Source organism: Bufo bufo, chromosome 4 (assembly GCF_905171765.1).
Source record: "Bufo bufo chromosome 4, aBufBuf1.1, whole genome shotgun sequence".
Classification (NCBI taxonomy): Eukaryota; Metazoa; Chordata; class Amphibia; order Anura; family Bufonidae; genus Bufo; species Bufo bufo.
The window spans coordinates 591,956,711-591,982,740 of NC_053392.1; the positions used below are offsets into that span (position 1 = coordinate 591,956,711).

The window sequence follows — 26,030 nt, forward strand, 5'->3', positions numbered from 1 at the left end:
GATAGCTCGCAGCTTGAAAGCAGAAAAATGAAATGCAGAGTTTACTGAGAAAATTCACGCCAAGATCCGTTCCCACAAGTCAACGTTTGGTTGGGGGCGAGTCAATGGAGTCATGAAGACATTCACAGATAGGATAGGAATAAAAGGTATGGGTGTTACAGTAACGCCTTAGGTCTAAGGAGCCTGCAGGATATGGTGTTAGCCATGTACTGCAGACCACTAGGGCAGTAGTCGAGAGGTCAGTAGGGGGCGCTCTAATGGACAGAGCAGCTTTCCAAACCACACTGCAGGGAGTCGCCGTTTACCTTCTTGTTAAATGCCCAGATTTTGTCCCATTCCATGTTCACAACAGATCGGGAGGAGCCCTGCAAACAGAACCACAGAAATGTGAAGATTTTTTTAAGAACTTTTTTTTTTACCCCACTGACATCACTAAGGAACAAACACAGCACAAAAATTATGGTACCACAATGTTTTCTATTAAGGCAGCTCCAGGAACACAAGGCCATCAATCACTGCAAATGCCTATACTTCTATCGTGTGTGAACAGGACCCAACTAACTTCCTCTGACCCGCTGTTCTTATGTATCGCTATTACGTCTCGGCTAATTCACTGAACAAATACATTTTGAGCATCTGAATGGGGTCATTTCTACAGCAATGGATTTTCACAAACGTCCTTCGGCTACTTGGGATGGATTTCAAATTTTTGCAGACAATTTGCCGTATTTTTGATCTGTTACGTTTGCATTTTTTTTTTCTAAAAATGAAAAAGGATACCATTAGGGGCCGACAATTCCCAAAAGGAAGATCGTAAACCAACTATAGGGAATCCTACGCTTTTCCATCAGCATGCTCACATCACCTGCAGGATACCAGGAGGTTGAGAGCATTAATTAAAGCTTTTACACCACTATTGTGGCATAAAAAAAACTAAAAAAAAAAAAACTTGCAAATTCTGCCAAACTCTATAATTTCAGACTTTTTAAACAGCGGCGGGGCCCAGACTAATGCATCTTATTTATGAAGAAGCATCTGCCTTGGTGCATCTTACTGGAGCGCACAGGCAGGGGCGGATTGGTCATAGACCTTACAAAGAAAATGTCCTGGTAGGCCAATGCCCAGTGGACCACCCAAACCCTTCTCTCTGCCGCTGGCCAAGTACATAATGCTCTCTCAGGGGTAATTAAAGCTGTTAGAATCAGGTACTCTGGCCAGCGACCACACATGCCCTCCTAAATTCAACTGTTGGAGCCCGCATCTCACCTACTAAGCCCCCTGTTCTATATCCTAGTCAGAGACAACTGGAGGATGACAGAAAATGGCATCTATTGATGGTTAACATAGAGGGAGAGGTTTTGGGGCAATATATTGGGCTACACTGTGGTATATGGTTCTGGGGGGGGGGCGGTATTTTGCGCTACGGTATTGTTGACCGCGCCTACTTGTGTTGCCCCGCCTTCTGTCAATTTAAACCCACCTAAAACATGAGGCCACTTTGTTTTTTGTTTTTTTCCTAGGCCACTTTAAGTTCCCAGTCCACCTCTGCGCACAGGGGATCGAGGCTGGGGTGTAGGAACGTCTAGATACATTTTATTAGCTGTGGAATAATGGCAGATTCCATCAGGAATTAGCATCAGCATCGCCAAGGGACATGGTAAGTAGCCCAGCCTAACTTTAAGCATGTATGTACTTCTTATGGCTGTATTTTCATATATTCTTTAAGGGATAGAATATCTCAACTCACATTCTGTTGCGGAATTAAAAGGGTGTATCGTCCCCTTAGACAAGGAAACGTCTGATAGATGCGGATCCGCACTAATTTCCAGAACAGGGGTCCCCTGACGCCCATGAATAGACAGATTGCCATGCATGCATTCACAATTATTCAAGCAGGGACCGCTGTTCTAGAGATGTGTGAACTACATCTATCAGACAGTTATAGTGTATGCCAGTGATGGCTAACCTCCGGCACTCCATGGTGAAACTACAACTCCCAGCATGCTCCATTACTTTCTATGGCGTTCTTAGAACAGCCAAGTGTACATCTTGGGAGTTGTAGTTTTACCACAGCTTGAGTGCAGGAGGTTAGCCATCACAGGCGTATACTGTGAATATGCCATACAGGTCTGAGATGAGAATACTCCTTCAGGCAGGGACGATGATTGCTTCCTGCACTGACCTGTGCAGCTATGAACTGTTTCAGCCCCTCCACGGTCATTCCTCTTCTAAGAACTCCTCGCACAGTTGGGAACCTGGGGTCATCCCTACAATAGAAAGAGGCAGATAAAAAGGAAAAAGAATGCATTATTTTCTGTGTAAAGCATGGTGGATATTGTAGACAAAGAATCTAGCTGTGCTTACCATGCTATTCAGTCCAACAACTAAGGTTAAAGTTGTACTGAACAGGCTGAAATATTGTGGCTCAGCAATCACAATGTTTGTCTGGCAGTCATTATGGAGTCATACCCCCAACACTTACCTGGTCCCCCAAGTGGTCTCTACTATCTGGTTCCTCTCGACACCAGAATGTGAGCAGCCACATTTCCTGTGTCAAGAACAATCAGGAGGAAGAGACTGGCAGGAGACCCACTAATCACAGCTGCACGTTCACCAGTCTCATAAGTCCACTGTCTCGGGATAACCTAAGATTCTCTGCAGCCGTTTAACATACAGACAAGAGAGAGGAACAGTTTTAATCAGCATGATGAGCCCTACCAGCCAGTAGGTCTGGTTTAATAGGGTTGATCCTGGTGACAGAGCCTCATTAAGTGATGGCCCATGCTGGGGATAAGCCATCGGTGGGATCAATAGAAACAGCACTGCAGTAATAAAGCTCAGTCTATGAAGGTTGAAGGAGCTGTCTGCTTTCAGGGCCGAAGCTACAGCCGAAGTCAGGTAGTGACAGCCTATCCTGAGGACAGGCCATCACTTAAAAGGGGTTTTCTCATCTCAGATGGGGGCATATCGCTAGCATGGAAATACCCCTTTAATAAAAGGTGGACAACCCCATTAACTCTGCTGCCCGGTTAAACATCTCCACCTCACTTGTTTTACCATTGCCCAACAAATTTAGCTCAGCGACATACAAGCCGGTCCACAACCAGTCGCCTCCATACACCTCTGACCCAATCCCTCCAGACAATCTCCGATCTTCCCCAGACCTCCCTTTTTGCCCTCCCTTTATCTGCTCCTTGCAAAATTAAGATTCCTCTCTTGCAGCCCCATAATCTGGAGCTCACTGCCCCACCATACAAATCTTCATAAAGAAACCTGAAAACCCACAGTTTTGAGATGAACTGAACTCATCAATGAGCCTGACCAGTGCTCAACTCTACATAACAAGCACAGGTTTTCGGTCGGTTTTTCATATCCAGTGTGTATATTGGTAGCATTGCACTTACCAACCATCCACAAGGCCTTCGTTAACAAACCAGGTGAGTTTTCTCTTGGACAGGACAGTGTTGTTGAGGTTCAGGCGGCTGTACTCCCAAATGTAAGGTTTCCTAATTCCCAAGGCATCGATGATCCAATAGAACTGCTCGTCCCGGTCGTGATACTCGGTCGTTCTCAGCGCATGCGTGACTCCTTCTATACTGTCCACTATTGGGCAGGCAAAGTCATAGGTGGGGTAGATGCTGCAGAGGAAAGCAAAGGACAGACAAAAAAAAAATAATTAAGGAACTATCGGGATACAACAATGCAATTTTTGGTATTAGTAGAAATGTCTGACTAATGAGAGTTGAACGAGCACTGCCCGCCGGACCCTCATGTCAGAACCTGGATTTACTCACTTGTACTTGGCCCCAGTCCGGGGATGTGGCTGAGTCTTGCAGCGGAATAACGTGGGGTCTCGCATGCATCCGTTGTTGGAGTTCATGTCAATTTTAGCTCGAAGGCAGCAGGTCTGACCCAACGCCGAGCCCTTCTTCATTTCCTCCCACATTTGCTGGTTCTTCTCCACCGCTACGAGGAAAAACATGTCTCATACTCACAGTGCAGGATTTATTAACCAGAATAAGGAGATTTTTGTGAAACTCACCTGTAAAATCTTTTTCTCGTAATTTCCATTGGGGGACACAGACCATGGGTATAGCTTAGAGATATTACTAGGAGGGACACTATGCAAAAAAAGAAGCTCCTCCTCCTCGGGCTATACCCCCAGGCACCTCCAGGAGAACTTCAGTCGTTGCAAAAGCAGTAGGAGAAGGAGAACGGAAACAAAACATTATGGAAACCATCACACAGCACACCCTAAGGCGTAAACCAAAAAAGGGGGCGGGAGCTGTGTCCCCCAATGGAAATTACGAGAAAAAGATTTTACAGGTGAGTTTCACAAAAATCTCCTTTTCTCGTTCATTCCATTGGGGGACACAGACCATGGGACGTCCCAAAGCAGTCCATGGGGTGGGAAAAAAGAACAAATCCAACACCGCCAGGAATAAACGTCCAGTAGTCAAACCGGAACCACAGCCTGCAATACCCTGCGCCCAAGAGCAGCATCAGCCGAGGCCAGAGAGTGTAACTGATAAAACTTTGTGAAAGTATGTAAGGACGACCAAGTGGCCGCCTTACACAACTGGGAAACGGATGCGCGATTGCGTCTAGCCCAGGAAGCACCCACTGCCCTTGTGGAGTGAGCGGTAATCCGCGACGGCGGAACGTGGCCGCGAGCGCGATATGCCGCAGCAATAGCGGAACGGATCCACCGCGCCACGGTGACCTTGGAAGCCGCCAGGCCCTTACGGGACCCTTCAGGAATCACAAAGAGAGAGTCTGAACGCCGGAAGGAAGCGGTAGCCCCCAGGTACACCTTCAGGGCCCTGACGACGTCCAGGGAGTGGAGAGCACATTCCTTGGGGTTCACCGGAGAAGGACAAAAAGAGGGCAGGACAAGATCCTCGTTAAGGTGGAAGGGAGAAACCACCTTGGGCAAAAAAGAAGGCACCGGCCTGAGCACCACCTTATCCTGGTGAAAGACCAGAAAAGGTTCCCGGCAGGAAAGTGCGGCCAGCTCCGAAACTCGCCTGATGGAGGTTATGGCCACCAGAAAAAACTCCCTTCCAGGTGAGTAAAACCAGAGAGATCTCCCTCAGAGGTTCAAAAGGCGCCGCCTGAAGGGCGCGCAGAACCAAGTTGAGATCCCAGGGGGGCAAGGGAGGCACATACGGAGGAACCGAATGCGCCACCCCCTGCAGGAAGGTTTTTACAGGTCTCAAAAAGGCAATGGACCTCTGAAAAAAGATAGCCAAAGCAGAAACCTGACCCTTTAAAGAACTGAGCGACAGACCCATGTCGAGGCCGGACTGGAGAAAAGACAGCACCACTGGGACAGAGAAACGTAGGGGCGAGTAGCCCGATTTCTCACAAAACACCAGGAAGGCCTTCCAGGTGCGATAATAGATTCGTGAAGAAGCCGGCTTTCGAGCCCTGATCATGGTTCTTACCACCGCATCAGAGAAGCCTCTCTTCCTCAGGATGGCGGTCTCAACAGCCACGCCGTTAAACGCAGCTGCCGTGAATTCTGGTGGAAGAGCGGCCCCTGAGACAAGAGATCCTCTCTGTCGGGCAGAGGCCACGGGACGTCCGCCAACATACGAGCGACGCTGGAGAACCAGGCGCGACGAGGCCAATCCGGAGCGACGAGAATGGTTGGTATCCCCTCCGCCTCGATCTTGCGCAGCACCTTCGGCAACAGAGGAATCGGAGGGAAGACGTAAAGGAAGCTGAACCGCTGCCATGGAAATACCAGCGCGTCCACCCCGTCCGCCCGTGGGTCTCGAGCGCGGGCAAGATACACCGGCACCTTGTGGTTGAGCCGGGAAGCCATCAAATCTACGTCCGGACGGCCCCATCGGTGGCAGATGTCCTCGAACACCTCCGGATGGAGAGACCACTCTCCCGGATCCACCTTGGTGCGACTCAGAAAATCCGCCGTCCAATTGTCGACTCCCGGGATGTACACTGCCGACAATACTGGAACATGAGACTCCGCCCATAAGAGGATCCTCGCTACTTCCCGCATTACTGCCCGACTGCGAGTCCCGCCCTGATGGTTGACATAAGCCACAGCCGTGGCATTGTCCGACTGAACCCGCACCGGGCGAGTCGCCAGGAGAGGAGTCCAATGGGAGAGGGAGTGGAAAATCGCCCTCAATTCCAAAACGTTTATCGGGAGACGGGATTCCTCCGTCGACCAGACACCCTGAACTGTGAGGTTCCGGAGAACACCTCCCCAACCGATGAGGCTGGCGTCGGTGGTGACTATCGTCCAGGAGAACGGAAGGAAGGACTTTCCTGACGATAGGTTCAGGGGAGACTGCCACCAAGGGAGAGACGCTCGAACTTGCCGGGACAGACGAACAGGAGTGTCTAGACCCCGAGGGTTCTTGTTCCAGAGGGCAAGGATCATCTGTTGTAGCGGACGAGTGTGAAATTGGGCGTACGGAATCGCCTCGAAAGAGGAGACCATAAGGCCCAGCACCCGCATGCACTCCCGAATGGTGGGACGTGGAGAGCGTAGAAGGAGCACCATTGCCAGACGAATCTGGGAAGCCTTGGAATCTGGAAGAAACACCCGAGAAATCGAGGTGTCCAAGATCATCCCCAGGAACGAAAGTCTCTGGGAGGGGTGCAGAGAGGACTTGGGGAGATTGATCAGCCATCCGAACCGTTCCAGGGATTGAACCGTGATTCGGATGCTGTCCTCGGCCTGTGGAAGAGACGGAGCTTTTATCAAGATGTCGTCTAGGTATGGTAACAAAGAGATGCCCCTGGTGCGAAGAAGCGCCATGAGAGGCGCCAGAATCTTCGTAAAAACTCGAGGGGCGGTTGCCAACCCAAAAGGTAGGGCGACGAACTGGTAATGACGCCCCCCTATGGCAAAGCGCAGAAAGCGATGGTGGGACTCTGCAATAGGGACGTGCAAGTAGGCGTCTTGAATGTCCACAGACGCGAGAAATTCTCCTGGAAGCAGAGAAGCAATAACGGAGCGAAGGGACTCCATGCGAAACTTCCGCACCCGTAGAAACTTGTTGAGACGTTTTAGATCCAAGATTGGACGCACTGACCCCTCTTTCTTTGGAACAACGAACAGGTTTGAGTAAAAACCTGTCCCTTGCTCTTCTGGGGGAACGGGGGAAATGACACCACGGTCCAGAAGAGAGGAGACCGCAAAAAAGAGGTCCGAGGCCCTGGCTGGATCCCCCGGAACGCGAGAAGGGAAAAAACGTTCCGGCGGGCTGGACGCGAACTCCAACTTGTAGCCGGACGTCACCACTTCCAGAGCCCAGGCGTCCTGAACGTGAGCCCTCCAGACCTGTTGAAAGGAGAGCAGACGGCCCCCCACCACGAGGGGTGGGGGCACCCCTTCATGCGGAGGGTTGCTTGGGAGCAGGAGGACGGGCTGACTGCGCCCGAGGCCGCCAAGAAGGCTGGGGCTTGAAGAAAGGCTTCTTGCGGGAGTCCTGGGACCCCCCTGCCGATGAGGATGACGGCGTCCTGGCAGTGGAGAAGCGACGAAAGGACTGGCCCCGGAAACCTGAAGGCCGAGACCGAAAGGGACGCTTGGTCCTGGGCTGGGGTAGATGAGTGCTCTTGCCCCCTGTTGCGGCAGAAATGAATTCATCTAGTTGAGCCCCAAAGAGCCTGGACCCTTCAAAGGGAAGGTTAGCGAGGGATCGCTTGGATGAGGCATCAGCATCCCACACCTTCAGCCAGACCTCCCTGCGCTGAATGACAGAGAGGGCCGAAATACGGGCAAAGAGGGAGCCGATGTCCATTGAAGCCTCACAGAGATATTTAGACGCTTGAGACATCTGGATGATAAAATCCAGAGTATCTGCAGAGGCGTCCTGCTCTGACAGATCCTGGTGGTGGCGCTGCAACCACGTTGTAAGGGCTCTGGCGACCCAAGCCGACGCAAAGGCCGGTCGCAGGGAAGCGCCCGCCAGCGAGAAGATGGACTTGGAAAGTGAATCCAAACGTCTGTCCACCGCATCCTGCAGAGAGGAACCGTCTAGGACGGGAAGGGCCGTGTTCTTGGCTAACCTGGCCACCGGAGGATCTACCTTAGGGGAAGAAGTCCACTTTTCCACTGTGTCAGCTGGAAAAGGATAAAGCGTATCCATACGCTTGGTGGCCGAAAATTTTTGATTAGGTCGATCCCAAGCTTTTGATAGGACCGCAGTGAATTCCTCGTGAATAGGGAACACGGCGGACTCCTGTTTCTTGGGTGGAAAAAGGGAGAACTCCCGACTAGTGGAGGGAGGAGAATCCCCTTGTATATTAAAAGTGTCACGGACAGCTGCCACCAACTCGGTTACCATGGTGGAAAGCTTAGGCAGGGGTTCCCGCTCCGTGACTTCGTCCGATCCGGACAATTCCCCATCGGATTTGCGCTCCCTGCGAGGGGGAGAGTCAACCGGGCATGCCTCAAGGCGAGGGGGAGAAGCGGAGTCATCCGAGGAGGAATGCTGCCGCTCACGCTGCCTTTTAGAAGTCAGACGCCCTCTGTGAGAGTCGCTGAGAGGGGATGGAGTGGTGGATGCCACTGGAGTAGTAGCCGCCATGCGCTCCATGAAGGACATGGCTGCCTTGGCAACTAAGGCCAGATCAGCTGCCGCATTAGACATGGCGGAGGCCCAGGCGGGTACCGCTGGATCCGCAGGGGCAGAGGGAGGACCGGGCTGAGCAAGAGAAGGAGGCTGATCCTGTCCGGGAGCAGGGCATGAGTCACAGGAACCAGTGACAGAAAAAGGCCTAAGGCATATTTTACATGACTCCAGTGGAGCCTGAGAGGAAGCCTTGGAAGGCTTAGGGGCCCCAGGTTTAGGCATGATGGTATTCCAAAAAAGATTTCCTACCAGGTTGCTGCAATTCCTACCACCCAGGCAACAGCAGAAGTCTCCGGCACCGAGAACTGAGGAGCTGCACGGCCGCAATCCAGCAGAGTCTCCGGCGTAGGGAGAGACAGAGCTGGACGCCGAGGCTCCGCCCCCTTGGACGCGTCATTGCGGCGCGAAATAAGCGCGCGAAATAAGCGCGCGCGCATTTCAAATACACCCCTTCGCCAGAAACGGCGCAGCGGGGGTTAATATCGGGAGGAGCAGGCCGGCGGGAGCTGCAGAGAGCGCAGCGGCCATAAGATAAAATACACTCCTTCAGTGCCAAGATTGCCGCCGATGCGGCCATAGTCTGAGCTGCAGGCAGGTATCAGTGGAATCACCAGCCCTCCCCAGAAAGGCCCCCTCCCAACGGGAAAAAATGCCCCCAGCCGGTCCTTCTCTAGCTCACCTCAGGTCACAGAGCGCCAGACAGACGACATGAAGGGGTGGGGGGAGGGGGGGGAAAGGAGGGAGATTGAAGCAGGCAATACTTATCTGCACAGCATGCTCCCTCGATGTCCAGACCAGCAGGGATTCACCTCTTCAGACGTCTGACTCCAATCAAGGAGAGCAGTGCTCTGGTGGAGGGTAGGCAGCAGGTGTCCCAGCAGCTGGTGGGATGCCAGAGCTAACATGTCGAGCCTGGATCCACTTTTCTTCTGTGGGGGAATGGGAGGTAGCCAGGAACCTTCAGAAGACCGTGGCAGACCCTCCACAGGGGCCAGGAAAGCGCAATGCTGACCTGCGTCCCCATCTGAAACCAGAAAAAAATAACAAACAGGAGAAGAATAAATGTCAACCTCCTTGAACGGACACTAAGCAAAGACTGAAGTTCTCCTGGAGGTGCCTGGGGGTATAGCCCGAGGAGGAGGAGCTTCTTTTTTTGCATAGTGTCCCTCCTAGTAATATCTCTAAGCTATACCCATGGTCTGTGTCCCCCAATGGAATGAACGAGAAATGTATAAGTACAGACACTGCTCCTGTGCATAGTCCCTGGCGGCCAGGGCGCAGTTCGAATTGATATAATCTAATTGGAAAACTAATTTTTTTTAAAAAGGTATTTTGACTGGAGAAGATCCAGGTTGGGAAGTTCATCTGGGTGAGAGGTGTTTAAGTGGGGTGCATAAGTATGATGATATACAAGCTGAACCATGTTTTCTGCGAACAAGAACAGGTATTCCCACATAATGCACTGTATTGTCTGTCGAGATAAAACATGCTGTCATTTTGGCCCTTCTCCACACCATACATCAATACAGGGACGGATGTAAAGTGGTCGTCCCAAAATGACAACGGGATAACTGTCTGATCGAGGGGGGTCTGAGCTACCAATGAGATCAGGGCCCCGTGTCAAGCATGACAGGAGAATACAGCGCTCTTCTGTCTCCGGGACTCTCAAGGGCTTTGATAGGAGCGGTAATGTGCACGCTTGACTGGCTACCCAATTAAAATGGGGGATATGAAACTTTATTCTCATGATCGGTGGGGTCCCAGTGCCCAGATCCTCATGATCAGACACTTGTGGATAGGTGGTATGCTATTACTCTGGGACAACCCCTTTAAAGGGGTTGTCGGGGGTCAGAGCTGAACCCGTTATTTTTACCTAGGCAGCCCCCATGAGGCTAGCATCGGAGCATCTTATGCGCTCCCTTGACCTGCGCTATATCGCGCAGGGCACGGGCTCTTTTGTTTATCGTAACACACTGCCGGGCGGAAGCTTCCGCCCGGCAGGGTGTTCGATGACGTCACCGGCTCTGATGGGTGGGCTTTAGCGCTGCCCTAGCCGTTTTACTGGCTAGGGCAGAGCTAAATCCCACCCATCAGTGCCGGTGACATCACTGGGCTTCCTGGCAGGCCCATGGAGAGCCCCGGTACGTCACCGAACCTCCAAAAAATGCCTTAGTCCTGCGCGATTTAGCGCAGGGCAAAGGAGAGCATCAGAGAATGAACTTCTCTGATGCTCAAGTCAGGGGGGCTGTCGGGGTGAAAATGGAGGAATGCTCGGGTTCAGCTCTGAACCCAGACAACCCCTTTAAGCACATAAGTGATAAGGGAATGGCAATGCTCAGTCTTCAACTTGATCACATATTCCCAGGAGGAGTGATAGAGGAACGGCACTATGCAGAATACTAATGTTCCAGAACTAAAACAACCTTGCCAAGAGAGAAAAAGGAATGTCCTTAAATGACAGACGACCTTTGTTTTGTAGATTTGTATTAGATGGTGCTAAAGATATCTGGAGATTAGCGATGTTTGTTTGCCCAGTCCCTAGCCATGTAATGTGCAGCTCTGTTCTCCTGGATGGTTCTTACTGTTGTTCCTGTGCTTGGACACGGTCCTCTGCTCGCGCTCTGCCTTCATCTGCTCGGCGGGGGTATCGTCCACATAAGCCTTTCCCTCTCGAATGAGTTTCTCAGCGTATTCGATAATCTTATTAAAGTGATCAGATGTGTACGTGAACTGGTCGGGCTTGATCTGAAGCAATGAGACGTCTTCCAGGATAACCTGAGAACAAGACCAGCAAGGGAATAGGCATGTTAGAGCTAAGAGGTCTTTCTTTAGGACCAGTGACCACCACCGACGGTACAGGTTAGAAAGTTATGTGGGTGCAAGTACAAAATGTACACAGACAAAGCGTTTAATACTGCACAAGGTTTGCATCTTAAAGGGCGGCTGTGTGTGTGTGATATTTTAATATATGCAAATAAGCATCTAGGAGCAACGGGGGCGTCGCTGTTACACCTAGAGACTCTGCTCTCTCCAACTGCTGTGCCCTCTCCACTTTGACAGGGCCAGAAATGATGATATTTTCACTGCCTGTCCCTGTAAATCAAAGTGCAGTGGGTGCGGCAGCTGCAGAGGGAGCAGAGCCTCTAAAAGCAGGTGCAACGCCCCCGTTGCTCCTAGAGGCTCATTTGCATACATTGTATACACTTCATTTTTCTCAGCAATGCGGGCACATATGAACATTGGACCAACACAGATGTTGGTCCCAAGTGCACATGTTGGCCTGTTACATGTGCAGCTCTTAAGTGCACATGTAACAGGCCAACAACCGTCATGGGTGCAAATGTTATTAAAGCAATATTTAGCATTTTTTCCCCCTGAAAGATTGGTACAGATCACATCATGGTTATTCCCTGTGATGCACCTTCTTTACCGTCTCCTTGTACGCCACCATCAGCTTACAAGGGGTTTCTCTAATCTCCATCATTACAAGATCACGGCTGCAGTGTCTGTGCGTTCACAGCACCATAATCATAAGGGACAGAACGGAGTGTCCAGAGGTTAATACAGTACAGCTGCGGTAGACCCATCAGGTAATACTGAACAGGGACAGCATACAGAACCTCCATTTACCTTTTCAAAATCTTCCTTTTCTTTCTCTGGGTTGGTGTCATCGAACCTCATGATGAGCTTCCCTTTGAAGGTCACCTGGTAATGCTGATTGAGAAGAGCGGCCTTGGCATGTCCGATGTGTAGGTATCTGAGGACATAAATCACACTTTACTTTCACACCCCAGGACTGCATTTTACCAGAGGACTACAGGGACTGTCTCATGAAGACACCAATAAACGGTGGCAAGGTGGAGGGACCACAGACTCGGCTTCTCTAATGCGGTCATCGCCCCAGAAAGCCGCGCATAGCTATAAATTTATAAATCACCACCGCAGAAGAAATGTAGCACTAAAGGTTACGTACACCTTCAGGGCCATTTTTATATCTTTACAATTGCATTTTACTCATTTTGGCCTAAAAATCTTTTTTCAATTGGTCTTTACTAAAAATGTTCAGCAGTTTCTGAGATAAAGGGGTTTAAAAAAATAAAAATAAAATTTGTCTATTTGCAAGCTGTCAATGTTTTCTTTGAATCCTGTCAGCTGACTGCTCATGTAGAGCTCTTATCTCTGATCTCCTGTCCTTATAAACACTCATTATAGCTCAATCCTTACCAAACTGATAATAGCTTAAATAAGTGTTTATGAGGTCGGGAGATCAGAGATAAGAGCTACATGAGCCCTCAGATGATGGGATTCAAAGAAGACAGAAAGTGACAGCTTGCAAATAGACGATTTTTAACCCCTGGATCTCAGAAATGGCTGAACTTTTTTTTTTTTTATAAAGACCAATTAAAAATTATTTTTAGCCCAAAATTAGTAAAATGCAATCATAATGGAGATCCATCCAACGCACAGATGTGACATTACATGAGCCCTAACGCCATGTGGAGGTTGTCTTCATGATTACACTACACAAAGTCCTTCACCACTGTCATGCAGATAGGTTCCAGACACTAAAAACTTACCCGCTGGCCTCTGGAGGGAACCTTACAACCACTTTTCCCACCTCTGCCCCTGGGAGCTCCACAAACTTTCCTATATCCTGTTTCTTCTCAGGAGGCTAAAAAAAATTAAATTACATGTAATCTTTGTATTGGGAAATTTTTACCAGTTAAAAAAAAGGGGAACAAGAAAAAAAACAAAAACAAGCAGCATAACATCCATGACGTGTAATTGGAGATCTCTGCACTGTACTTTATTAACCCCTTCCCGACCTATGACGTCTATACTCGTCATGGAGCACTGCTACTTAGCGCTCCACGCCGAGTATACATGGCATTAAACTGTCACCATGTCTGCAGACATGGTGACAGCGCTGAGATCCCGGCTGTTACACACAGCCAGGCACCTTGGGTCAATGCCGAGGGGGGTCCTGTGACCCATCACCCCTGCTCTGTTCTGGCAGACGGGGAAGGTTCCCATGGCAACAGGACGCCTTCTCAGGCATCCTGCTGTCCATGGTGCTGAACAGATCTGTGCTAAAGGCAGAGATCTGTTCAGACAAAGTGTAAGTAAAATACAGTGCAGTACACTATATAGTGTACTGTACTGTATTATACAGACATCAGACCCACTGGATCTTCAAGAACCAAGTGGGTCTGGGTAAAAAAAAAGTGAAAAAAAAGTAAAGAAAAAAAAACATTTATCACTGAATAAAAATTTAAAAAATAAAATACACTACACATATTAGGTATCGCCACGTCCGTAACAACCTGATCTATAAAACGGTCATGTTACTTTCCCGGCACGGTGAACGCCATAAAAATAAAAAAATAAACTATAAGGAAATTTAAATTTTGCCCACCTTACTTCCCAAAAAAGGTAATAAAAGTGATCAAAAAAGTCACATGTATGCCAAAATAGTACCAAACAGTCACCTCATCCCGCAAAAAATGAGACCCTACATGAGACAATGGCCCAAAAAAAAATATGTCTCTCAGACTATGGAGACAAACATTTTTTTTTGTTGTTTAAAAAATGATATTATTGTGTAAAACCTGGATAAATAAATAAAAAATAAAAAAAAGGTAGACATATTAGGTATTGCCACGTCCGTAAGAACCTGCTCTATAAAAATACCACATGACCTAACCCCTCAGGTGAACACTAAAAAAAAAAAAAAAAAAAAAAAAAAAACGGTGTCAAAAAAGCTATTTTTTTGTTACCTTACATCACAAAAAGTGTAATAGCAAGCGATCAAAAAGTCATATGCACCCCAAAATAGTACCAATCTAACCATCATCTCACCCCGCAAAAATGATACCCAACCTGAGACAATCACCTAAAAACTTAAAAAAAACTATGGCTCTCAGACTATGGAGACACTAAAACATGATTTTTTTTTGTTTCAAAAATGATATTGTGTAAAACCTAAATAAAATAAAAAAAGTATACATATTAGGTATCGCCGCGTCCGTAAGAACCTGCTCTATAAAAATAGCACATGATCCAACCTGGCAGATGAACGTTGTAAATAATAAAAAATAAAAACAGCTATTTTTTGGCAAATTTTCCATTTTAATCAATTTTTTGCCGTAACAAAGCAAGGGTTAACAGCCAAACAAAACTTAATATTTATTGCCCTGATTCTGTAGTTTATATAAATTCCCCATATGTGGTCGTAAACTGCTGTATGGCCACACGGCAGGGCGCAGAAGGAAAGGAGCGCCATATGGTTTTTGGAAGGCAGTTTTTGCTGGACTGGTTTTTTGACACCATGTCCCATTTGAAGCCCCCCCTGATGCACCCCTAGAGTAGAAACTCTAAAAAGTGACCCCATTTTGGAAATTACACCCCTAAAGGTATTAAAAACTGATTTTACAAACTTTGTTAACCCTTTAAGTGTTCCACAAGAGTTATTGGCAAATGGAGATGAAATGTCAGAATTTCTATTTTTTTGTTACTTTGCCTCACAAAAAGTGTAATATAGAGCAACCAAAAATCATATGTACCCTAAACTAGTACCAATAAAACTGCCACCTTATCCCGTAGTTTCCAAAATAGGGTCACTTTTTTGGAGTTTCTACTCTAGGGGTGCATCAGGGGGCTTCAAATGGGACATGGTGTCAAAAAACCAATCCAGCAAAATCTGCCTTCCATAAACCATATGGGGTTCCTTTCCTTCTGCGCCCTGCCGTGTGCCCGTACAGTAGTTTACAACCACATATAGGGTGTTTCTATAAACTACAGAATCAGGCAATAAATATTGAGTTTTGTTTGGCTGTTAACCCTTGCTTTGTTACTGGAAAAAATGGATTAAAATTGAAAATTTGCAAAAAAATTGAAATTCTGAAATTTTATCTCCATTTGCCAATAACTCTTGTGGAACACCTAAAGGGTTAACAAAGTTTGTAAAATCAGTTTTGAATACCTTGAGCGGTGTAGTTTCCAAAATAGGGTCATTTTGGGTGGTTTCAATTATGTAAGCCCCACAAAGTGACTTCAGACCTGAACTTGTCCTTAAAAAGTGGGTTTTGGAAATTTTCTGAAAAATTTCAAGATTTGCTTCTAAATTTCTTAGCCTTGTAACGTCCCCAAAAAATAAAATGTCATTCCCAAAATGATCCAAACATGAAGTAGACATATGAGGAATGTAAAGTAATAACTATTTTTGGAGGTATTACAGAAGTAGAGAAATTGAAACTTGCAAATTTTTCCAAATTTTTGGTAAATTTAGTATTTTTTTTTATAAATAAAAATGAATTTTTTTTACTCCATTTTACCAGTGTCATGAAGTACAATATGTGACGAAAAACAATCTCATTACGGCCTGGATAAGTAAAAGCGTTTTAAAGTTATTCACACAAAGTGACACTGGTCAGATTTGCAAAAAATAGCCTGGTCCGTAAAGGGTTTCTACCACCAGAGTTTGACATTTTTCGCTGACTGACACTAGCGATCTGCTAGTGTCTGCACTACCTAACGGTGCTCTTGTAGCACCTTTGTCTGCTGCCGTTAAGCTTAAAAACATACTTTTATTGATATGCAAATGAGCCTCTAGGTGCTATGGGGGCGTCTTTTCAGCACCTAGAGGCTCCGTCTACTCACTATTTCTGCCGCCCACCGCGTCCCTCCAGCCCGCCCCGCTCCTCTTGATTGACAGCCAACCTCGCTCCAGCTTGAATTCCCGCGCATGCGCTTCTGTATTTGGCGCAGGAGCGGTCCGACAGTCACTGCGCCTGCACCGAATACAGAAGCGCACGGCGCAGGTGCGAGAATTCGAGCTGGAGCGAGGTTGGCTGTCAATCAAGAGGGGCGGGGCGGGGCGGGCTGGAGGGACGCGGTGGGCGGCAGAAATAGTGAGTAGACGGAGCCTCTAGGTGCTGAAAAGACGCCCCCATAGCACCTAGAGGCTCATTTGCATATCAATAAAAGTATGTTTTTAAGCTTAACGGCAGCAGACAAAGGTGCTACAAGAGCACCGTTAGGTAGTGCAGACACTAGCAGATCGCTAGTGTCAGTCAGCGAAAAATGTCAAACTCTGGTGGTAGAAACCCTTTAAGGTGAAAAATGGCTTGGTCCTGAAAGGGTTTAAGGGGGTTGCCCCAGACTTAAAAGGGTTTTCCGAGCTTTTAATATTCTGGATAGGACTCATCAGTATCAGATTGGTGGGAGTCCGACGCCTTCTCTCAGCTCACCAAGTACAGCGCCGTACATTGTATAGCGGCAGTGCTTGGAATCGCGCTCAGCCTCATTCACTTCAATAGGGCTGAGCTGCTCCTAGGCCACGTGACTGATGAACATGACATCACATGGCCTAGGCAAAGCTGAGTGAATGCCGCGGCACTACTGCAAGCGCTGGTGCCTTCTCAAACAGCTGATTGGCAGATGGATAGGGTATCAATATTAAAATCTCAGAAAACCCCTTCAAATACATAAGGGTAGGTCATTAATATCAAATCAATGGCAGTCGAGATCCCTGTATCCCCAGATATCGGCTGTTTGAAAAGGCTGCTCTGATGAGAGTCACAGACTCTTCCTAGACCAATGATGTCACGTTCATCGGTCACATGGCCTATGTGCAGCTCAGTCCCATTTATATGACAGGGCCTGGGCTGCAATACCAAGCACAGCCACTGTTCAATGAATGGCGCTGTGCCTGGTATCCTGTGAGGAGGCTGCAGTGATCACCAGAGAGCCCTGATCATTGGGGGTGCAGGAATCAGACTCCCACCAATCCCATATCTATACTGTGGACAGCCCATCAATATTGAACTCCAGAAAAACCCCACAGGTTGTGATTGGATCTCTTTAAAACTCCACTCAATGTCTATGGGGAAGATGGAAGCAGCCAGGCAATGTACTCAGCTATCTCCCCCAGACATTGAATGAAGCCCCAGCGCGCCTGCTCAACCACCGCTCCATTCAAACTTCTCCTTGCTTCAGTCGTCCAATGAGAAGCAATGAAGGGGGGGGGGGGGGCTAGGAACCCTATTCTAATAATCGGTGGGGTCCAAAACCATCTCAGCACTAGAGATCAGTGGCAATGTAGTGACCATGGAGGACAGGGATAGTACTGGACTTTATTTCAGTGAACAGAATAGTCAGATTCTCTACAGCCAAAAATGGTTGATATCAGGAAAAAAATACACTTTGGATTAAATCCCCGACATAAAAAGTATAGTTATTGAAGACTCGGAGGTATTTTCTGGTACTGCGATACTGAGGCCAGCAATATCAGATCGGCAAGGGTCCAACACCTCTGAGGAGAGGCCAGAACTATCAGATCGGCAAGGGTCCAACATCCCTGAGGATAGACCAGCACTATCAGATCGGCAAGGGTCCAACACCCCTGAGGATAGGCCAGCACCATCAGATCGGCAAGGGTCCAACACCCCTGAGGATAGGCCATCATTATCAGATCGGCAAGGGTCCAACACCCCTGAGGATAGACCAGCACCATCAGATCGGCAAGGGTCCAACACCCCTGAGGATAGACCAGCACTATCAGATCGGCAAGGGTCCAACACCCCTGAGGATAGGCCAGCACCATCAGATCGGCAAGGGTCCAACACCCCTGAGGATAGGCCATCATTATCAGATCGGCAAGGGTCCAATACCCCTGAGGATAGGCCAGCACCATCAGATCGGCAAGGGTCCAACACCCCTGAGGATAGACCAGCACTATCAGATCGGCAAGGGTCCAACACCCCTGAGGATAGGCCAGAACTATCAGATCGGCAAGGGTCCAACACCCCTGAGGATAGACCAGCACTATCAGATCGGCAAGGGTCCAACACCCCTGAGGATAGGCCAGCAACATCAGATCGGCAAGGGTCCAACACCCCTGAGGATAGACCAGCACTATCAGATCGGCAAGGGTCCAACACCTCTGAGGAGAGGCCAGAACTATCAGATCGGCAAGGGTCCAACACCCCTGAGGATAGGCCAGCACCATCAGATCGGCAAGGGTCCAACACCCCTGAGGATAGACCAGCACTATCAGATCGGCAAGGGTCCAACACCCCTGAGGGTAGGCCAGCACTATCAGATCGGCAAGGGTCCAACACCCCTGAGGATAGACCAGCACTATCAGATCGGCAAGGGTCCAACACCCCTGAGGATAGGCCAGCAACATCAGATCGGCAAGGGTCCAACACCCCTGAGGATAGACCAGCACTATCAGATCGGCAAGGGTCCAACACCTCTGAGGAGAGGCCAGAACTATCAGATCGGCAAGGGTCCAACACCCCTGAGGATAGGCCAGCACCATCAGATCGGCAAGGGTCCAACACCCCTGAGGATAGACCAGCACTATCAGATCGGCAAGGGTCCAACACCCCTGAGGGTAGGCCAGCACTATCAAAATACTGGAAAAGCCTTTTAAACTTTGACAGCTAGGTGCCCACATTCTGGCGGGTCTACTGATTCACTTACCAGTGTTGCATTTAGCTTTCCCTGGAACGGGACTGCAGGCTCCAGGAAGGTGTACCAGCGTCTGACATTGACCGCAGCTTTGTTCTGCTTCATCTGCTCCTGCCATGAAGCGCTGACTGTACGAAGAAACAAAGCGTCACGTCACATCCGAGCCTCTCGCTCCAATACAGAGCGCAAGGAGGAGAGGAAGACAGATGTATGGCAAGATGAAGTAAAAGACAGGAGGAACATGCACATTCTACTGCATTTACACTAAGATGCAATTTGCCATTCTGGACCTTTGAGTGAGTTCTACTGGCAGCCATATCAGATTGTACTCTTTAGGTGGGGTGGGGTGGGGGGTGTACTCTATATTCCATATATTCATGGATAGGATTATATTCACAGGCAGTGACATCTGATAGTCTCAGTGCAGGGACTAGTCTAGTAATGCTCGTCATGTACAGAGAACATGGTTCTGGGCCCAGATAGGGTGGCAACTAATGGCACTGGCCTAAAAGTGGTCGTCAAGTTTACAAAACCAATTTCTAAAGCCCATATTAGAGAAGGCGGAGTTAATAGAGGAGGGTCCGCTGTACAAGATCCTCCACAATGGTGTGCGATTACACAGAAAGCCCATTAATTCAACTGGTCACCGTGTAATGCTTCATTTCCCCTGTGGTGGCGCTGTAGGGAAATTGAACACTAAGGGTATATTTACATAACTGATTTAGAAAACACGCTGAAAAAAAATCTGAGCAGAATCCACGCCGATTTATTTTGTGCAGTTTTGGTGCGTTTTATTTTTATTTTTTATCTCAATGGCAGAATCAGAGCGGATTCTACGCCGCTTCTTCTATTTCCACGTGGAAAAAAGTAAGTTCTGCCTGCCTCTAAAACAAATAGCAGACTTTTTAGATGTGATTTTGGAGTGGAAAACTCATGAGAAACGGACTCTTAGGGCTGTTTCACACGAGCGGATGCCGTGCGTGACATCCGCTCCGTGAATGAGAGTCAAGACCCGATGCAGACTGCAGAAGCACGGAGCATTAACATGATTGATAATGCTCCGTGCCTCTCTGTGATCTCTTTACTACGAAATCACAGTGACAACTTTATCTCACTGTGATTTCGTGGTAAAGAGATCACAGAGAGGCACGGAGCATTATCAATCATGTTAATGCTCCGTGCTTCTGCAGTCCGCATCGGGTCTTGGCTGTCATTCACGGAGCGGATGTCACGCACGGCATCCGCTCATGTGAAACAGCCTTTAGGCCTTACATGTCCGTGTTGGATTTCGTGATAAGATGGTCAGTGATTCATCTGTGAAGATTTCTTTGAAGAATCAGTGTTTGGTCCGTGTGTATGTTTTTGGGCTCTGTGTGTCACCCGTGTTGCACAGACACCGCGCAGCTAAAAATATTTTTTTTTTAGAGCATCTCCTATAAATGGTCTGTGAAACATGGACCAAACACGAATGGGTCTTTGTTGGGCCCATGTCTTTCACGGACCCATAGACTATAATGGGCGTTCTGGATCCACAAATATGGACAAAAATATGTTTCCGTGCTAAAATCGCAGACCATGCTAAAACACGGAATACACACATTAAAATTAATGGGTACGTGTGATGTCCATCAACCACTGACATGTGAATAGGGCCTTACTGCCAGGTTGCTCACAGGTTACGCTCCCAGCAGGGGAACACTTGGTGATCAGCTTATTGTCAAGGGACCCTCCCTTTTAGGGCTCATGCACGCGGCTGTAGTTACTGTCCACATCCGATCCGCATTTCTTGCACGCCCATTCATCTCAATGGGGCCGCAGAAAATGCGGACAGCACATATGTTCTGCAGCCCTGAATAAAAAAAATATATAATATATATATAAAAGAACATGTCCTATTCTTGTCCATTTTGTGGACAAGGATAGGACATTTTTATAGAAGTAAAAAAAAAACAAAAAAACGTTGGCATGCAGTCAGACGGGATCTTCTGGCCGTGGGCAGGAGGCCTTAACAAGAAGTGATTATCCAAAGAGGAGAAAACCTCTTAGGATGTAAAGTAGGGTGAGGGGTTTATTTCCCCCAGTAGCACGACTGTATAGTACCTGCCAAAGTGGAGAAGACGCTGATGTCTGCGAGGGTCAAAGCATCTCCCACCAGGTACGTCCGCAGAGACAGGGAATGGTTCAGCTCCTGGAGGGCGGAAGAGAAGGTGGACTTTTCGAGCAGCCGAGTCTGACTGAACTCCACCCAGTGATTGATCTGCAAGAAGAAAAACACACTGGTTTATTACCGAACACAAATGGTTAAAATTAACCATAATGTTAAAGTACCACTGCTGGAGCCCCTGGCCATAGGCCCCCCTTGGTGTCATGACACCGCTCCTCCTCTTGTGCTGCGTAAGGAATTGCTAAGGTCACCTTCAGAAGTCAGACCCCACCATCAAGCCCTAGAATACTTCTTTAAGACATTCATTTATTTGGGGACATTTGAACCCGTTACACAAATTACTTTGGCTTCGGCATTGGCTGCTTATTAGTGCTGCTCCATGACAGCTGCTGTACTGTCCCTCCACCATACTTTACACTGCATCTCTGCTGGCTCAGACTGGCTGCTCTCTATAAAGGCAGTTAGTTAGTGCATGAGGGACAGAATCTTCATTCCAGCATATAGAGCTATAACAAGGGAAATCAGCCCCAGAAAGAAATGGGGGGGGCCTGAAGGGGGCAATTTGGGCTCCAAAATTTTTTCCAGGTTCAGCCGTGGCGCAGAATTGTGTTGCAGATTCCACACCGCAGGCGCTGCAGTTTACAGCAGCGTAAACCTGGAAAATATATAGTGGAAAAATTCTAGTGGAAATTTGGCAGATTTGCCCCTTTCTATGTATTGGGGTAAAAATGCTCGGTAAACCTGAGAATTTGCCATGAAAATATCCCGCTGTGTCTGGACTTACCCTAAAAGTGCGTCCACACCACCACGGTCCCCCACATTCCACTTGTGCTACATGTGGATTTTGCTACAGACTGATGTGGCATCACCATGGATTTCACCCCTATATCCTATGAAAATAGGTAGCTCCCAGGGAAAGGTAACAAGCTCGCCAGCGCCACCTTATGGAAGTGGCTACCTACGAGGGAAAATAGCCAAGCCAAATATCCATCCTTAGACAGCTGACCCTCATCAGTGCGGAGTGGGATTCTGGCTGGCTGGGTTCTCTTTCCTTGAGAAACGTTTCTTTGATTTTCCATGCAGCATTGCCAATTAGTCTCCATACAGGGCTGGTCTCTTTAAAGGGGTATTCTCAACTCAGACAATGGTGGCATATCCCTAGCATATGCCCATATTGTCTGATAGGTGCAGATCCCACCTTTTGGACCCGCTCCTATTTTGTAAATGCAGCCGACAAAGTCCCGGAGGGCGCAGCCGCCCTACATTCATTTCTATGGGGCTTGCCGAAAATAGCTGAGCACTGGCTCGGCTATTTCAGTCGCCCCAATAGAAATGAATGGGAGCGGTGGCCGCGTTAAGGGCGGTGTGCTCCCATTCATTGGGGAGAGAGCTTGGTGGTGGCCAGTCCAGCCAACACTTTCCCCACTCTGTTCTCGATATAGATGCGGGTCCGAGCGGTGGGACCTGCGCCTATCAGACAATGGACGGCATATCCTAGGGAAATGCCCCCATTGCCTCAGATGGGAAAACCCCTTTAAGGAAAGCCAGCACCCTGCCTAAACTGCTTCCAAGGCATCGCACTAAACCAACCAAAACCTACTCCATGCTGGTGAGGGGCACGAACCCCAAAAAAAAAAAAATGTGTATGGATGGTTATCTGGCTTGGTTATATTCCCTAGTCATGTCCCAAGGCTTGTTAAAAAGTCAGACTGACTTATAGGAAGGGGAGCGTTCTTTCTGCAGCAGCTTAGGGGGTGTGTACTTTCTGCTGCAGCTCTCTCCCTATCACAGCTCAGGAGGCAGTTGAAGGATAAAACTGAGCATGTGCGGCCATCTCAGTGAGCAGGACAAAGAAAGAAGAAAGATAAAAAACAGCAGGTGGCGCTGTACAGGTACATTTTATTGCTCACTGGCTATGCAAAATTTTTAATGACATGCAATTACAAAAGAATTCAGATCCAGGTGCTGGTTTTGAAAACGGTAGAATATTTGTAGTGGGACAACCCCTTTAAGGAGAGCCAGTACCCCAGCTAAACCCCTATACCCTGAAGGGGCAATATCTGTGGTGAAAATTGGCATTTTTCCCTGCAGATTTTTTATTTTTTTTACTAGGTAACTGAATAATAAATCTGCAGTGTGCGGATTCCTGGTGACGTACTAGTGCGCGTGACCCGGGGGCAGGAGATATATATATATATATATATATATATATATATATATATATATATATATATATATATATATATATATATCTATCTATATATCTATATCTATATCTCATGGCGGCAGACTCTGTGCACACAGCCAGGTTACAGAGGATTCACCAGAGACGTACTCCGGTCGACGTGGCAGAAACAGCTGCTGGAGTAAAAATATCCTCCACACTTAGAAGGATAACCCAGAAAGACCCGGATACATGTGTGCGCTCTGCCAATATGGAGTCTCTTCGCTATAATCCCCGTCTGCGCTTACTATGCCACAGAACACACTGCAGAAATAGGGGGGGGGGGGGGGGGGGAGAATTCTCTTCTGTAATTGAAACCATCTGAAAATTTATACTACAGAGCAACACCTAAATGTAAGGGCCCATTCAGACGGCACATGACCAGCACTGTAATATAAATAGGACTTGCTTTATCTTTCTTGCGGGGCCGCGGAACGGAACGGAACTACACGGTACTGTCCGCATCTTTTGCGGCCCCATTAAAATAAATGGGTCGGCAGCCGTTCCACAATTTTGTCATCTGAATGAGCCCTAAGCCAGACCCCCCACCACCACAAAACAAGATTCAGGTCTGACACCAAATGAATATAATAAAAGAAATGGTGTACAAAACAAGTAAAGACAGAAAAAAATAAAATAAATACAAGATCTATAGTCATCAGGTAAAACAAAATGGAGTCAAGGCATTCACAACATTGGGCTTTCTTTCTCAACACTACCTATCAGCAAAACAGGCCTCGTTGCCCCTAGCGACCAATCACAACGCAGATTACAAGTTGCCAGAGCAGTTTGAGAAATGAAAGCTGATCTCTGATTGGTTGCCATGTTTTGCTGCTAGGCAGATAAACCAGGCCCAGAGACTGATAAATTACTCCTGATGAACAAATATAATTACTTCTATACTCAAATCTCAGACCATGAAGCACCAATAGCTTTCTAATGACTATTTAAAATTTCTAGAAGGGGAATAAAGGGATTGCCCAAGATTAGAAAAACATGGCTGCTTTCTTACAAACCACAGCGCCTCAACTGTCCAGAGACTGTGTGTAGTATTGCAGTTCAGCTCCATCCCCTTAAAGGGGTTATCCAGTTTCAGGAGGAACCTAGACAAACCCCAGTATCCGCCTGATATGAAGACCAGGTAAGTGCTCACCTGAAGGATGCTGCACCAGTGCTCCTGGCCGGGCTCTATTTACCTGGCTGCAGCAGTGACATCATGTCAACAAAATGTGATTGCTGCGGCTTATCACTGGCCTCGTCAGGTGCACCGCTGAGGCCAGTGATTGGCTGCAGCAGTCACATGTTGTCGGGAGAACAAGAACTGGATCCTTCAGGTAAGTACTTATCTGTTCCTCTTTTCAGGCACAGCCCAGGGGTTGTCCAACTCCTCCTGAAACAAGACAACCCGTCCCTTTAAATAGAGATGAACTGCAATAAGACACATACAACCCACTGAACAGGTGTGACGCTATTTCTGATAGAAAACAGGATTCTTCTATTCCTGGACAATCCCTTTAATACTGCCGAATGGAACATTTTACCATTTCTCTCTATGCAAAGCATCTCGAGGGCCTGTCCTTTCTCCTAACATGTTCGATTTAAAGGGGCGAGCCTCTGTATGTGCACTGCTGCGGATGTGTTGGGCACAGTACACCAAAGCTACTTTCACATTAGCATTTTTTGCGGATCAGTCACGGATCTGCAAAAACGCTTCCGTTACCAAAACACAACCGCATGCATCAGTCATGAACGGATCCGGCTGTATTGTGTCTTCTATAGCCATGGCTGATCCGTCACAAACATTGAAAATCAATGGGGGACGGATCCGTTTTCTATTGTGTCAGAGAAAACTGATCCATCCCCATTGACTTACATTGCGAGTCAGAACGGATCCGTCTTGCTCCGCACCACATCGCTGACAGAAAAACGCTGCTTGCAGCGTTATTCTGTCCGCGATGGGAGCGCAACCAAATGGAACGGAATGCATTTTGGTGCATTCCGTTTCGTCCAGTTTTGTCCCCATTGACAATGAATGGGCACAAAACTGGAGCGTTTTCTTCCGCTATTGAGATCCTATGACCGATCTCAATAGCGGAATTGAAAATGCTAATGTGAAAGTAGCCCAAGCTGCAAATTAAACCACTGGTGCCAGGGTCTGATGGTTTAACATGCCTCATCAGGGTGTACTGTATCGATTAATTACCTGCAGCCTGGTGAACCTTTTCCAAAATGGCTGCTGATAGACAGTCATGTGACCAGCCCATTAGTGTCCTCCACGGACGAACACTGCTGTGGACGTGCGCAGTCCGGACGCAGTGTTTGTCCCATCATACTCATTTATGGCAGAGCTATTGGATGTGACATGTAAGTCTGACAGGTGCAGACCCCACTTATATCCACAATGAGGGTCTCCCAAACCGTGTCCTGCAGCCACCGGCCACAAATGTCTGATCGGTGGGGCTCCTGTGAGTGCAGCAACCTTCTCTCAGCTTACCATGCACAGGGTCGTACACTGTACAGTGGCTGTGCTTGGTATCACGCTCAGCCCCCT

General features: G+C 47.9%; 1 protein-coding gene across 4 annotated transcripts in view; it reads right to left on the reverse strand.

Moving 5' to 3' along the window:
- EPRS1 (glutamyl-prolyl-tRNA synthetase 1) overlaps positions 1-26,030 on the reverse strand; it is a 113,374-nt gene that overhangs the window by 62,802 nt on the left and 24,542 nt on the right. For all 4 annotated transcript variants that reach the window (XM_040430449.1, XM_040430452.1, XM_040430450.1 and 1 more), the window contains exons 4-12: positions 21,192-21,348; positions 19,104-19,219; positions 13,193-13,287; positions 12,246-12,372; positions 11,198-11,390; positions 3,795-3,966; positions 3,405-3,638; positions 2,183-2,267; positions 306-365 (exon numbers count right to left, since the gene is read on the reverse strand). In XM_040430449.1, coding sequence (XP_040286383.1) covers positions 306-365; positions 2,183-2,267; positions 3,405-3,638; positions 3,795-3,966; positions 11,198-11,390; positions 12,246-12,372; positions 13,193-13,287; positions 19,104-19,219; positions 21,192-21,348 — 1,239 coding nt within the window. The remainder of the gene's footprint in view (positions 1-305; positions 366-2,182; positions 2,268-3,404; positions 3,639-3,794; positions 3,967-11,197; positions 11,391-12,245; positions 12,373-13,192; positions 13,288-19,103; positions 19,220-21,191; positions 21,349-26,030) is intronic.